The sequence below is a fragment of the Prionailurus viverrinus genome, chromosome A2 (genome assembly GCF_022837055.1).
Source record: "Prionailurus viverrinus isolate Anna chromosome A2, UM_Priviv_1.0, whole genome shotgun sequence".
In the NCBI taxonomy this organism is placed as follows: Eukaryota; Metazoa; Chordata; class Mammalia; order Carnivora; family Felidae; genus Prionailurus; species Prionailurus viverrinus.
The window spans coordinates 31,480,555-31,493,849 of record NC_062562.1 but is presented as its reverse complement, the minus strand read 5'-3'; the positions used below and the strand labels follow the sequence as shown (position 1 = coordinate 31,493,849).

Below are 13,295 nucleotides of genomic sequence, written 5' to 3'. Positions count from 1 at the left end.
AAAGAATCCCAAGCAGGCCCCTTGCTGTCAGCCCGGAACCTCAAGCAGGGCTTGAACCCATGAGCCATGAGATCATGACCTAAGCCGAAACCAAGATGCTTCACTGACTGAGACACCCAGGCGTCCCGCCATCTTGAATTTTTATAATATAATTTTTTTAAGGATTGGCCCCAAGTTTTATTTTTGTTTTGTTGTTGATACTGTTTATTTCAACTTACCTAGCTCAATACCTTCACAGATTAGATGTTCAAGAAGTAATTTTTTAAAATTCCACATGTAACATATAAGGAATGTTCTATATACTTTGTTATTTAATTCTCAAGACCACCTTAACACAGGAGCATGCCCTGACATGCCCATTTAAGAGGTCAGGAAACTGAGGTCCAGAGAAGTGACTTAGAAAAGATCATTTAAGGGTACAAACAGCTTATATCTGTGGAATTGTTACTGTACCCCAGATAATTGTTTTTATGTAGTCACTCTCCCTTAAATGGTTCCTTGAAGTCCTTTATGACTTGTAAAAAAGAATAGAAAGAATAACTCTACTTACTGGTTGCTTCCTATGTGCTAGGCACTTTATACGCATGACCTCCAACTATTCCTCAGACAAGTCTATGAAATGGGTACTGTTCTTACTGAGCTTTATAAGTGAGAGAATGGAGAGTGAAAGGTGGGCATTGGCGGGAGGGTGGGATACTTGCCCAAAGTCAAATAGGGCTTGAAGCGTGCTCCCTTCAGTGCATGAGATCTTGGAACTCTGTGCTGGTGTAAGCATCACTGGTTCCGCTTAGTGGTCAGCAATGCAAAGCAGTTGGAAAAGCCAATATTAACTCATCTTCTTGTTACAAAATGTTACAACTTGAGTGCTTATGATGTGGCCTTAGGAAACACACCCCTGCCCCCTCCAGCTGTTTAACTGCCTCATTTGTTTCCGTGTGCTTGCAAGGGTGCAGACTGCAAAATATTGCACTTTTCTCTGAATGCAAATGTGCATTTCCTTATGCTTTTTCGTGTTTTTTTTTGTTTGTTTTTGTCTTAAGTCTATTTTATAGAGCAGTTTTAATAGCAAAATGAGAGGAAGGTACAGAAATTTCCCATACATCCCCTACCCTCGGGCCTGTATAGCCTCCCCTACCATCAACATCTCTCACCAGAGGGTACATTTTTTACAGTTGATGAATTTACATTGATATACCATAATGATTATATCTTAATCACGTCAAGTCCATATTTATATTATGATATCTTCTTGGTGTTTTGTATTCTCTGTATTTCGACAAATGCATAAAATGACGTGTATCCATCATTATGATTTCATACACAGTACTCTCACTGTTCTAAATATCCTCTGTGCTTTGCCCACCCATCCCTTCGTGCCCCAGCCTCTGGCAACCACTGATATTTTACTTTCGCCATAGTTTTCCTTTTCCACAATGTCACGTAGTTGGAATCAGTACAGCGTATAACCTTTTCAGATTGGCTTTTTTCACTTAGCAGTATGCATTCAAGGTTCCTTCATGTCTTTACATGGCTTGCTAGCTCATTTCTTTTTAGCGCTAAATACTGTTCCATTGTCTGGCTGTGTCACAGTTTATTTATCCATTCAGCTACCGAAGGACATCTCGGTTGCTTCCAAGTTTAGCAATTATGAATAGGAGCCATAGACCTCCATGTGCAGGTTTTTCTGTGAACAAATCCTCTGGGTAAATACCCAGGAGCTTGATTGGTACATAATGTGGTATGGTTCGTTTTGTAAGAAACTGACAAACTGTCTTCCAAAGTGGCTGTGCCATTTTACATTCCCACCATCAGTGAATGAGAGTTCCCGTTGTTAACATCCTTGCCAGCATTTGGCGTTGTCCGTGTTCCAGATTTTGGCCGTTGTAAATGACGTGTGGCGATATCTTAATGTTGTTTTAATTTGCATTTCCTTGATAATGTACGATGCTGAGCGTAGTTTCGTGTGCTTATTTGACAACGGTATATCTTCTTCTGCTCAACGCACTCTTTTAAGATTTGAATGCGTACGGGTCGCTCCTGAGTTATTTCGTTAAGTGAATGTGATGAGTTTTTGAGGAATCCTCGAAGGAGAACCATCTTGAAAAAATGATCTCCTATTTCTGAGTGTCATATTTGAACTTTAAGAAGAGGCAAGAGAATGGTACAGCCACTTTGGAAAACAAGCTGGCAGTTCTTCCAAATGGTAAACACAACAGTTCTCCTTCTAGGTACATACCGAAGAGAGACGTAAGCATGGTCACACAAAAACTTGTACGCTCACGGTCCTAGTAGAATTACCCAATTGGATTGTTAGACCCAAATGCCGCCAATTAATAAACGAATAAATAAAATGTGAAAGAAGCCAGTCACAAAAGGCCACGTCGTGTATGACTCCGTCCGTATGACATGAGAGAATAGGCAAATCCATAGATACATAAGTTAGTGATTTCCAGGGGCTAGAGGGAGAAGGGCAGTGGGGAGTGCCCACTAACGGGTACAGAACTTCTTTATGGGGCAGTGAAAATGTTCTGAAATCAGATAATGGTGATGGTTGCACAACTTTATGAATATGCTCAAGAAAACCACTGAATTATACCCTTTGAAAGGGTGGATTCTATGGTAAACAAATTATATCTCAACATAAAGTACTAATACATGTAAAGCTTCTTGGGGGGAGTGGTGGGAGGAGGGGACAGAAGAGCAAAAATGTGCCTTTTGTCCTGTGCTTTCCACCAGGGTGACATTTCACTATGGAGCCCATTCTGATAAAACTGGTAGGAAAGTAACATTGCAAATTGGAAACACTAGCCTCAGTTCTATGATGCGACCAGGTCATAAAAGAGAAATGTGGGCAACTTTCTTTTTATCCTGTATGTCCCTTGGCGGAAATCCTTGGCTGTTATTACAAATTCTATTTGTAGGTATGCACGTTACAGTTCCTGTGTTTTCAGTTCTCAGTAAAACAACGTCCATGCATTTTAGTCATTATGAATACCTGACTCTTTAAAGCTCATACTATTTTTTAATGTTAAATTAAAGTTTGCCTGTTAAAATGGGTAATGTGGTTGGAATTAGTCGAGCCAATTAGGTCATCAAATAGGATTCTAACTGATTAGGGTAAAAGATCAGATGGGTCAAAGGCTGGGAAGTATTATCTATGAGAAGATGTTATTTTTGATTCCGAAGAAGTCATTTTATTCCTGCTTGTTCATGCCACATAAAGCCTACTGAATTATTTCTTTGATGTACAGACTACTTGTGAATGAAATGTCTTCCAGGAATATTAGAATTTTCGTGTGTTGTTCTCTGTTTTACACTGTAGTCTCTTTGTGACTAAATGCCTGACTTCTTCAGCTTTGTTATTTAAATAAGTGTACTTTGTTTCCAGTTAGTGCCTCCTCCGACTCAGTTCCTCCTCAGATTTTCCATGTGCCAGTCCCCTGATAGTTGATTCTCTGAGAGTGTATTTTCCCCGCTCAGTGGTCAAAAAGAGTGAATTCTTTACAGCATTTCCTGAGTGGTTTTCTCACTGCAGGTATACTTTTCTCTAACTAAACCTGATAAATCAAAATACTTAAGGAAGACCTGAAGTAAATATTATTTATTTTTCACAAACTGACATATTTTCTTTCTGAAACGGCTTTATTGAGATCTAATTCACCTACCATCCCATCCATCCATTTAAAGTATACAATTTAATGGCTTCTGGCGTATTCACAGATATGTGCAACCATCATCACAGTCACTTTTAGAACATCTTTATCACTTGAAAAAGAGACAGCATACCCTTTAGCCATCAACCACTCACACCCCTGCCCCACCTCCAGCAACTAATCTACTTTCTGTCTCTTTCGCTCTGCCTGTTGTCACATTTCACGTGACTGGAATCATATACTGACTGGCCGCTTTCACATTACTTTATTGATACAGTAAAGCTTGTCAGAGTGTTTTATAATTTTAACAAAGGGCCAATTCACTATGAAGATTTAACCATAATGAATATAGATGCACTTCATAACAAAGCACCAAGATACATGAAGCAAAAACCGACAGAAATAAAGGGGGAAATGGACAATTCACCAGTAACTCTTGGAACTTCAGTACCCCGTATTCTATAATGGTTACACCAGGGAAGCAGAATATCAACAGGAAACAGAAAATTTGAACAACAGTGTAAACCAACTACACCCAACAGATACCCATACGATACTTTACCCAGCAACAGCAGAACACAAATTCTTCTCATGTGCACAAGGAACATTCTCCAGAATAGATCATATGCTAGGCTATAAAAAAAACTCAATAAATTTTAAAGGATAGAGGTAATACATAGCATCTTCTCTGACTACAGTGGAATGAAAAGTAGAAATCCAAACCATTTAAAAAGTGGGAAACTCAAAGCAATGTGGAAAGTAAATGGCCCATGCTGAAATAACCAATAGGTCAAAAGGGAGGTTGGAAAATACTTGGAGGTGAACGAGAGTGAAGATAGAACACATCAGAATGTCTGGGTTACAGGTAAAGCAGAGCTAGAGGGAACTTTAGCACCATCGAGGGCTCTATTCAAAAAGAATATCTCAGATCAGTAATCGTACCTTCTCCTTAAGACACTGGAAAAGAAAAAGAACACAAAACCACTGTATGTAGATGGAAGAAAATAGTAGAGAGTAGAGTACAAATTCATGAAATAGTAGAAAAAAACGAGACTCTAAAACCTTTGAAACTTTACTGATTTCAATAATTGTCTTAAGCTTTTACAGAAGACATTAACCAGGATTATTTGTTTCTCATAAAGTAAATGACAGTTTCTTAATATTAAAAAGCATTCCATTTTCAACATGGCCTCCGTAAAGAGCTAGTCTTTGTGAAAATATCCAGGTGCTCTCTTTTTTTCAGTTGAGATGCAACCAAACCATGAGCCCATTTCAATCCCCAGGTCTTGAGAAATCTTGCCCCGATAAAGCGGTTTTCAGGGCAGTGATCAAACTCACATCTCATACCTTGTATGGCCACTTCCTGCGTGTAACATTGGACGAGTTGCTCAATCTCGTTGAGATTTATTTTCCTCAGTAGAGGTTAATTTTCTCATTCTAAAAGGAAGCGTGAGGTAACATACACCAAAGAGCCTAGTTCAATGCCTGGCCCATAGTAGGTGCTTGATTAATATCTATTCCGTAGTCATTTGATGACTTAAAAAGGGACAGCCCAATGACCCATATGGCATGGGTATAACGTATATGAATGTACTTGAAGGAGACCCGAACAAAAGGATGTCATATTGAATCGTACTATGAACCAGACTTTGGGCTAGTTATGTGATCTATGGTCGAATCGCATATAACTTGTTTGACAGTATGAACTAATTTCACTATTGTAACAACTGCTAAAACGCTCATCGTGGGCAAAATACACATCTTGGCCTCCATCAGTTGCTTTAGCAATGGTTTTCATGGTCAAATATGTGAACCCTTCAAATGTGAAACCACTTATAGTTTAATCTTTGTTATTGGCGTAATAAATTCTAGCACTCGTGTCTTAGGTAAGCATACTTGTCCATTGTACAATTCTGTTGCCTGTTTCAGGCTACAAGATGGTGGCATTAAAACCTGGGAGTATATTTATGAGATGAGAGGCAACATCACTGATTAAGTTCCGTTTTTACTCCAAGCCTGTTTGGGCAGGCACATTTATGCTTATTCTGTTTATTGTGTGGTTGATGACTTTAAAATTGAATTATTTCCACCAGCAATACAAGCTTCAAGCCATGTTCCAGACTCGTGCTTCTCAAAACATGCATATGAATATGAATCACCTGGAGATCTTGTTAAAATGGAGATTCTGATGTATCAGGTGTAGAGTGGGGCCAGAGTCTACATTTCTAACAAGCTTGTGGGAGCAGCCAATGGTGCTGGTCCATGGACCACACTCTGAGCAGCAAGACTGTGTAGAACTGACGGGGTACCTAGGCAAGAGTCAGAAATGAGTAGAGCTATTCTGGCACTATCCATCACGGCCCCAATGGCCCGTTCATACTCTCTGAATTTAATCCACTTCCTTAGCTGAGCCCTGAAGTAAATTAATTAAAAATTCAATGACGACAAAGAGCAGTAATTCTATTCTTACCTTTCACGTATTACAGTTATTTAAGACAGTAATAGAAAAATAACCTTGTCATGCGTTTTCTAGAGTTCCTTTGTATTGTCTGTTAGCCTTGCCACCTCTCAGGCCTCTTTATTTTGTAGCTCCTTGAATATCAAAAGTGGTGTATATGAGACATCTCCATTTCCATTCTCTAAAGCTCAGTACCTTCTGGGCAAAGAACAACGAATGGAAACCACTTAAATCCCAGCAGGACTTTGTTACTAAATGAAAAGAGTCATAGGCAATTGTTTCCCTTAAACCCATGCCTGATTTTCTAATACCTTAAGTGAGCATTTATGGAAGCTTCCGGGGAGGCTCATTTCAGGTCCTTCGTCATTTAGATGAGAGTGCGGATTGAGTTTCTCCCCTGGAGTCCACAGGGTGTAGAACCCGGTTTTGTATGTAATTTGACAACAGAGGCATCATTTTAAGACGTGGCGAATTACATTCTTAATATGAAATAGATGTGGCTCGAGACATAATATGTGCCATCTGATTTGTTACAGAACGCAAAAACAGTCACAGTGAAGACAAGAGGAAAATGAGAACAAGAAAATGGGGAGAGAAGCGTAGCCTGGCTGACGATGTGGCGGTATTAAAAAGCAGCTTAGCAACAAAGGCTCTGCCTGCCTCTGGTAACAAGACGGACAGCACGAGGGAAAAGAGGACCCACAGAAGAACAAAACGTTTTTTATCCTACCCACGGTTTGTAGAAGTGATGGTGGTGGCAGACAACAAAATGGTTTTATACCACGGAGCAAACCTTCAGCACTATATTTTAACTTTAATGTCAATTGTAAGTACATTCAAAAGAAGGTGGTTTGTGAGGTCCTTAAATGTGCCTTTGGGAAAAGGGTTTCCACCCAGTGCTGTGGAAGAGCCTTCTCAGGGCTGGCATTTCAACGATTCAGGCAAGTGACTGAAGAGAACCTAAGATTATGTATTGGTTGCCTTTCTGTCAGAACAATAAGGGCTACCGTCCTGAATGTTCATTCTGCTAGACAGTGTGCTTCATTGTGACAAGGTGGCATTTCTAATCCTCCTGGCAACTCTCCTAGGTAAGCTTATCACCCCCATTTTGCAGAGAAACTGAGCCTCAGAGGACTTAGGTCACTTGCCCGTGGTCAAGTAAAGCTGATCAGGGGCTTAGAGACTGCATGTGACCTGTAGAGTGTCCACGTCCCAAACCCAGTGCTCTTTGTGTGACATATAAACTTGCACAAGCGGGTTCGGGTCTCTCGTAAGACTTTTGAGTGCTTCTTGTGAATCAGAATCACCTTGGAGCTTTTTGACCTGCAGCTATGTGCCTCTGTCCCCTTCCCCAAGATTCGAATGAAATAGCCCTGGGATGAGGCCCTCAAATCTCTCCTCTCTATTTTCCTACTCTTGGTTTGAATCAAGAAATCAATAGGTTTGCATTATTAAAAAAAAAAAAAATCCAACAGAACCAAAGACTATTAATGAAAAATAAGTGTCCTTCCCTACTCTGGTTCCTTCCCAGAGGCGACAACTATTAAAAGGTTTTTTTGCATATGTTTCTAACCAGCACTGCCCAGTAGAAATACAATGCAAGCCACGCATGTATTTTTAAATTTTCTAGCCACTCTGTGAGGAAAGAAAAAAGTAAAATTAGTTTTAATAATGTATTTTATTTTCTATCAAAATATTATCGTTTCAAAACTTGCTAATGCAATACTTTACTTTTATTTCATACTGTCTTCAAAATTCAATACGTGTTTTACACTCAACAGCACGTATCATTTTATTTTTTTATGTTTGTTTTTTTTGAGACAGAGAGTGTGTGTGTGTGCCTGCAAGTAGGGAAGGGTAGAGAGGGGAGGGAGACAGAATCCCAAGCGGGCTCAGCAATGTCAGCGCAGAGCCTGATGCAGGACTCGAACTCAGGAACCATGAGATCATGACCAGAGCTGAGATCAAGAGTTGGACCCTGAACTGACAGAGCCACCCGGGCACCCCACATGTCATTTTCGATGAGCCACATTTCTAGTATTTAGTGGTCACATGTAGCAAATGGCTACCATATTGGACAACACAACTCTAGGTATTTCTTAGATGAATATGTATGCATATGTATCTTTTTTTCAAACCAGAATGGAGTATTAATATACGGTGTTATACGTATTATTCTTTTCTTTTAAAAATACTGGGAATTGTTCTTTAGCAGCCCATATAATCTCCCCTCATTCATTTTAAGACTCAACATAGCTTTTCTTCCAATGGACTGACCCTAAGTTATGTAAACAAGAATGTACTTTTAATAAATTCCTCAAAAGAATAAGAAAAGCAGCCGTGTTTGGGAACTATGCTTTAGGATTTCTTCCTCTCTCGCCCTCGCCTCTGGTTCTCTTTGTCTTTCCCCTCACTGCTGTGAACCACTCCATTGTCCTCCCCCCCCCCCACACCTCAACCAGCCTCCCCTCTCCTCTCCCCTCTCCCCCCCTCCCCACACTCAATCCCATGTGCCCCAGCCCTCTCCTGTCTTGGAGGAAGGAAAGGAGAACCTAATCAGCCTTCGTGCTGAGTCAAGTCCATTTCCAACCTATACGTTCAGACCTTTCAGAAGAATTTCAGTTTTGAGCCCGGACTCTGGGTCAAATGGAGCCTGGCTCTGCTCCTCACCGCTGTCTAGTCTTGGAACAGTTACTTAATTTCTCTGAGCCTCAGTTTCCTTACTTGTTGCACAGAGATTATAATACCCAGCTCAGAGTTTTGCTGTGGGGACTAAATGCAAATGTGTGTGCAGTTTTCAGCAATGATCTGGTACACAACAGGCATTCAATGAATGTTAGCTCTCATAATTAATGATAATACTGGGGGAAAAAACAAAACAAAACAGGTTACCAGCTTGTGAGGAACACAAATGGGAGGTAAACATGAAGAATGGCAATATTAGCAAACGCGTGGTCACTGTGAGATTCCATAATTGGGCAATCTGGGGCTTCAACTGGGATGAAAGAGTGATCGAAAATTAATACCCAGTGCTTTGGCAGAGAAAACTTTCAAGTTGCGTAGCAATGCAGTTTCCAAGGAAAACACTTTGAAATTTAGACTTGTTAGGTCTCATTATCATCTGAAACTGCTGTCTGTGAATTTTTCAAAGAGAGTTTTAATACATGTTTGTTGAATGAATGCAAATTCAGAACTACCAAATGCATATGTTACGTGAAAACGTGGCAAGAGGTGGAGCCCAGCGTAAGAAGTGTATTGCTTATTGCTTACACAGAGTTCACAATTAACCTTGAAAAATTTATCTCGGTTGCAGGTAGCCTCTATCTATAAAGACCCAAGTATTGGAAATTTAATTAATATTGTTATTGTGAACTTAGTTGTGATTCATAATGAACAGGTAATAAAGTTTTTTTTCTTCTTTCTTGTATATGTATCCGAAATGGCATATCTAATTGGTGTCGGCACAATGGGCCAATCATAATTCTCTTCCGCATTTAGGAAGGACCTTCCATATCTTTTAACGCCCAGACAACATTAAGAAATTTTTGCCAGTGGCAGCACTCCAACTATCCAGGTGGAATCCAGCATGACACCGCTGTTCTTGTAACGAGGTATATGGATTTTTTTTTTTAAGTTTATTTATTTTGAGAGAGAGAGAGAGAGAGAGAGAGTGCACAAGCAGGGGAGGGCCAGAGAGAAGGAGAGACAGAATCCCAAGCAGGCTCCCCGCACCATCAGCACAGAGCCTGATGCAGGGTTCAAACTCACAAACTGTGAGATCATGACCTGAGCCGAGATCAAGAGTCGGACGCTTAACCGACCACGCCACCCAGGCGCCCCTTAAATCTTCCAATTTGTAAATGGCAGCTACTAACTCAAAAATGTTTGAAGCGCCATGCAGGGCAACCAAGAGGGGTGCTGTCCTATCTGTATTTCTTGTTGGCCACCTTGGATATAGTCACAAACGCTTACTCTTACAAGAACTGAAACGAAAGGCATCCGGAGCCTTCTCCCAAAGGAATGCTCCCAAGGGAACTAGAAGCACTGACACCGCTGTGGGAGGGAAAAGTCCCAGTTGGAGAGGTTTTCACTTGCTCTGTGGCTACCCCTGCGGCAGAAGAAGACCGCTAGATGTAGCTTTTAATCCGGAAGTCACTGGCTCCCAAGCTTTTTTGAGTTGCAAACCCTTGGCCTTGTTGGCGTTTTGTAACCTCCTGCCCCGCAAGGTGGGTGCTGTTGTGAATGTCTAGGGGATTGGGAAGTGTTTTACTTGTGTTGACATTTACTCTTTGCTATTATCCTGGCCCTAAGTCTGCTTTGCTTTCAGACAGGATATCTGCAGAGCTCATGACAAATGTGACACCTTAGGTGAGTGTGCTCTGTGTATGTATCCTCCGTGGCTTCAACAGTCTACCGCATGTTTTTATTCCAAGCCGCAGTTGCTTTTTAAAGCAATTCTCAGTCTTTCTTTCCTTCTTTTTTTTCCCCCCTTTGAATAGGTCTTGCTGAACTGGGTACCATCTGTGATCCCTACCGAAGCTGTTCTATTAGTGAAGACAGTGGACTGAGCACGGCTTTCACAATAGCCCACGAGCTGGGCCATGTGTACGTTTCCTTTCCGTGTTTCCATTTAATTCACAGTGACCTAACCCTTTTCTTCCTTGGCATCAGTGAGTATTCACTTGACTTCAGAGAGTGGAACGTACTCTTAGAGTCATAATAGAGATTTTAGGATTGAAGAGCCTTGGACCTAACTGGGAGAAACAACGTAGACTTTAGAAAGTTGAGTAATGCGGTGAACCCTCTTCAGCCATGGCTGACGTGTATCCTGGGTTCAAATGCGCATGTTTTCTGTGCACCATCTGATATTCTCCTTTCCTACTGGGAATTGGAGGAATGAGGCCTTTCCAGCCCATCCACTGAAGCTGAGGGTGTATTAGCTTAGGAAACTTTTGTGACGTAACATCTTTATCTGGAAGGGTCGGTCTCTCTTCCCCTGGTTCACGAGATTTTCGCAAATCCAGATCATTCCTGATCGTAGATATACAAGGCTGTCTTTCAGACATTTAGCCTCTAGGCACAATGACATCCCTTTTTTCAGGGAAGAGATTAAAGATACAGAGAAGAAAACATTTCCTAACTATGGTCACTTAGTGGTTATTATGAAATTGGCCTTTCCTTTTTGTTCTTTAGAGACAAAGGATAGTTAGAACATGGGTGAAAGAGTGTACATTTACGAGAAATTCTTCTGATTTTTGATCTGCATTGTTTTCTTTCTAGGATGAGTTACTTATGCTATGTCTTTTAAAAATAATTTTTTCAAAAGATGTCACTAATGTAGTTGTGTATCAGTTTGCATGTCATTGTTAACTTTGTTTAGAGGAAAAATAATCTATCAAGCAAGCTTTTTCATTCAACAATTTTTTTTAATTTTTAATTTAAAACTTTTTTAATTAAAAAAAAATTATTTTTGAGAAAGAGAGAGAGCATGAGTTGGGGAGGGGCAGAGAGAGAGGGAGACACAGAATCCAAAGCAGACTCTAGGCTCTGAGCTGTCAGCACAGAGCCCGACACGGGTCTTGAACCCATAAACTATGAGATCATGATCTGAGCCGAAGTTGGACATTCAACTGACTGAGTCACCCAGGTGCCCCTCAACAAATGAGTTTTGAAGGCATGTATGCACAATGTGATATTCTAGAAGGAAAGCAAGTTGCATATGTAAAGCCATCTCCAATTTAGTTCAGCATATAATAGGTATATTTTAAAACTTTGAAGCATATTTTTAGAGCATGCCTGTTTTCTTTTCTCCAAAGGAAATATTGTCAGATGCTCAATATTTATAGCACAAAAGAGAAATGGCTTTCACTTAAGCAGATATGGTGAGCCAGAGTCCTTCTTAGTCTGCTTCCTCTTTGTCTTTTTGGTTTCTGAGATATTTTTGTGAAACTCAAGGATTTCTTGGAACTCAGTTTAAAAACTGGTCCTACCAACATTTCCCAATACAAGCGCTCCAACAATAATTCCAGGAGAGTGCTCTGTGAAGGGGAGAAGGATTTTTATATTCAAGTGATTTAAAACATTTTTTTTCTTCCCGGTAGAGCCCTGCTTGGAGTCACAAGGCTGAGTGACATAAAGTCAAGGCTCTGACAAGTCCTGTATTAAAAGTAAACTGCTTAGTTTTGTTTAACTCTCTTTTCCCAAACTTATTTTAATAGAATCTTTGGGGGATTTTGTTTCTTTTGCATAAAGTCTAGTAATTGCTTTAGACCTTTAAATAGGAGGTATAGGTTTGGCCATGAAGAGTAGGGTGGCGTTTCAACAAGGCAGACCACAATGGGGGAAATTATAGAGATAGGAATGCATTCAAAAAAAGGCAAGAGTTTTTGTGATTAACAGCTTAACAATTCCCCACAATGTATGGTCAAGAGGCGTATACTATTTAAAGAAATATAATTAGTTTCCTGTTAATTCCTTCCTCACAAGAGCTTACAAACTCCTTTTAGATAGTCAGTTTACTAAGTTTGTATTTTAAGGAAAGTAAGAATTTTGATCAGCAAAACCTGAATACTTTCAGCTACAGAGGAGCCTCAGCTGTGTCACCTGTAGTCAACACACATCTCCCCCAACAAAAACCATGTTGTTGGCATTGGCCTAGGAGCTTTTGACATGGTCTCCCTTAAACTTCATAATCCCCACATGGTGGATAGTGTTGTTTCCCTGTGTTTGACCTTGGCAATATTAAATTGCCTCAAGTTTAGTTGCTAATGTTGAGGTACCAACTTGTGACATTGGAACTAGGGAGCTGGGAGCCAGATACGCAAGTTCTGGACTAATTCTTTGACTTGAGAAAAATGTATGCTGTTTCCCTAACTATTAGATAGGGCTAAAACATATGCACCACATCTCTGAAGTGTTAAGAAGTTTAAAAAAAAAAAATGAAGTAATTGGTGAATGATGTGAGGTATTAGCGAAACAAAAGGTAGAGCTCTAGCCCTTTAGTGAATTCTTTCTGTTTTGGTGCTTTGTCTCATATAGTTAGGTTTGCTTATATTTTAAGGAAAATGACTATAATGAATATATATATATATAATGAATATATATGAATATATAATGAATATATATTGAATATATAATGAATATATATAATATAATTATATATATAATATAATGGATATATATAT

At 39.9% G+C, this 13,295-nt stretch overlaps 1 protein-coding gene across 4 annotated transcripts in view; it reads left to right on the top strand.

Annotated features, from left to right (window-relative positions):
* The window catches only part of ADAMTS9 (ADAM metallopeptidase with thrombospondin type 1 motif 9), a 162,490-nt gene that overhangs the window by 21,015 nt on the left and 128,180 nt on the right, over window positions 1-13,295 (top strand). For 3 of the 4 annotated variants that reach the window (XM_047850812.1, XM_047850813.1, XM_047850810.1), the window contains exons 4-8: window positions 6,648-6,937; window positions 9,425-9,508; window positions 9,610-9,722; window positions 10,439-10,479; window positions 10,611-10,716. In XM_047850812.1, coding sequence (XP_047706768.1) covers window positions 6,648-6,937; window positions 9,425-9,508; window positions 9,610-9,722; window positions 10,439-10,479; window positions 10,611-10,716 — 634 coding nt within the window. The remainder of the gene's footprint in view (window positions 1-6,647; window positions 6,938-9,424; window positions 9,509-9,609; window positions 9,723-10,438; window positions 10,480-10,610; window positions 10,717-13,295) is intronic. The other variant, XM_047850811.1, reaches the window with a different exon arrangement.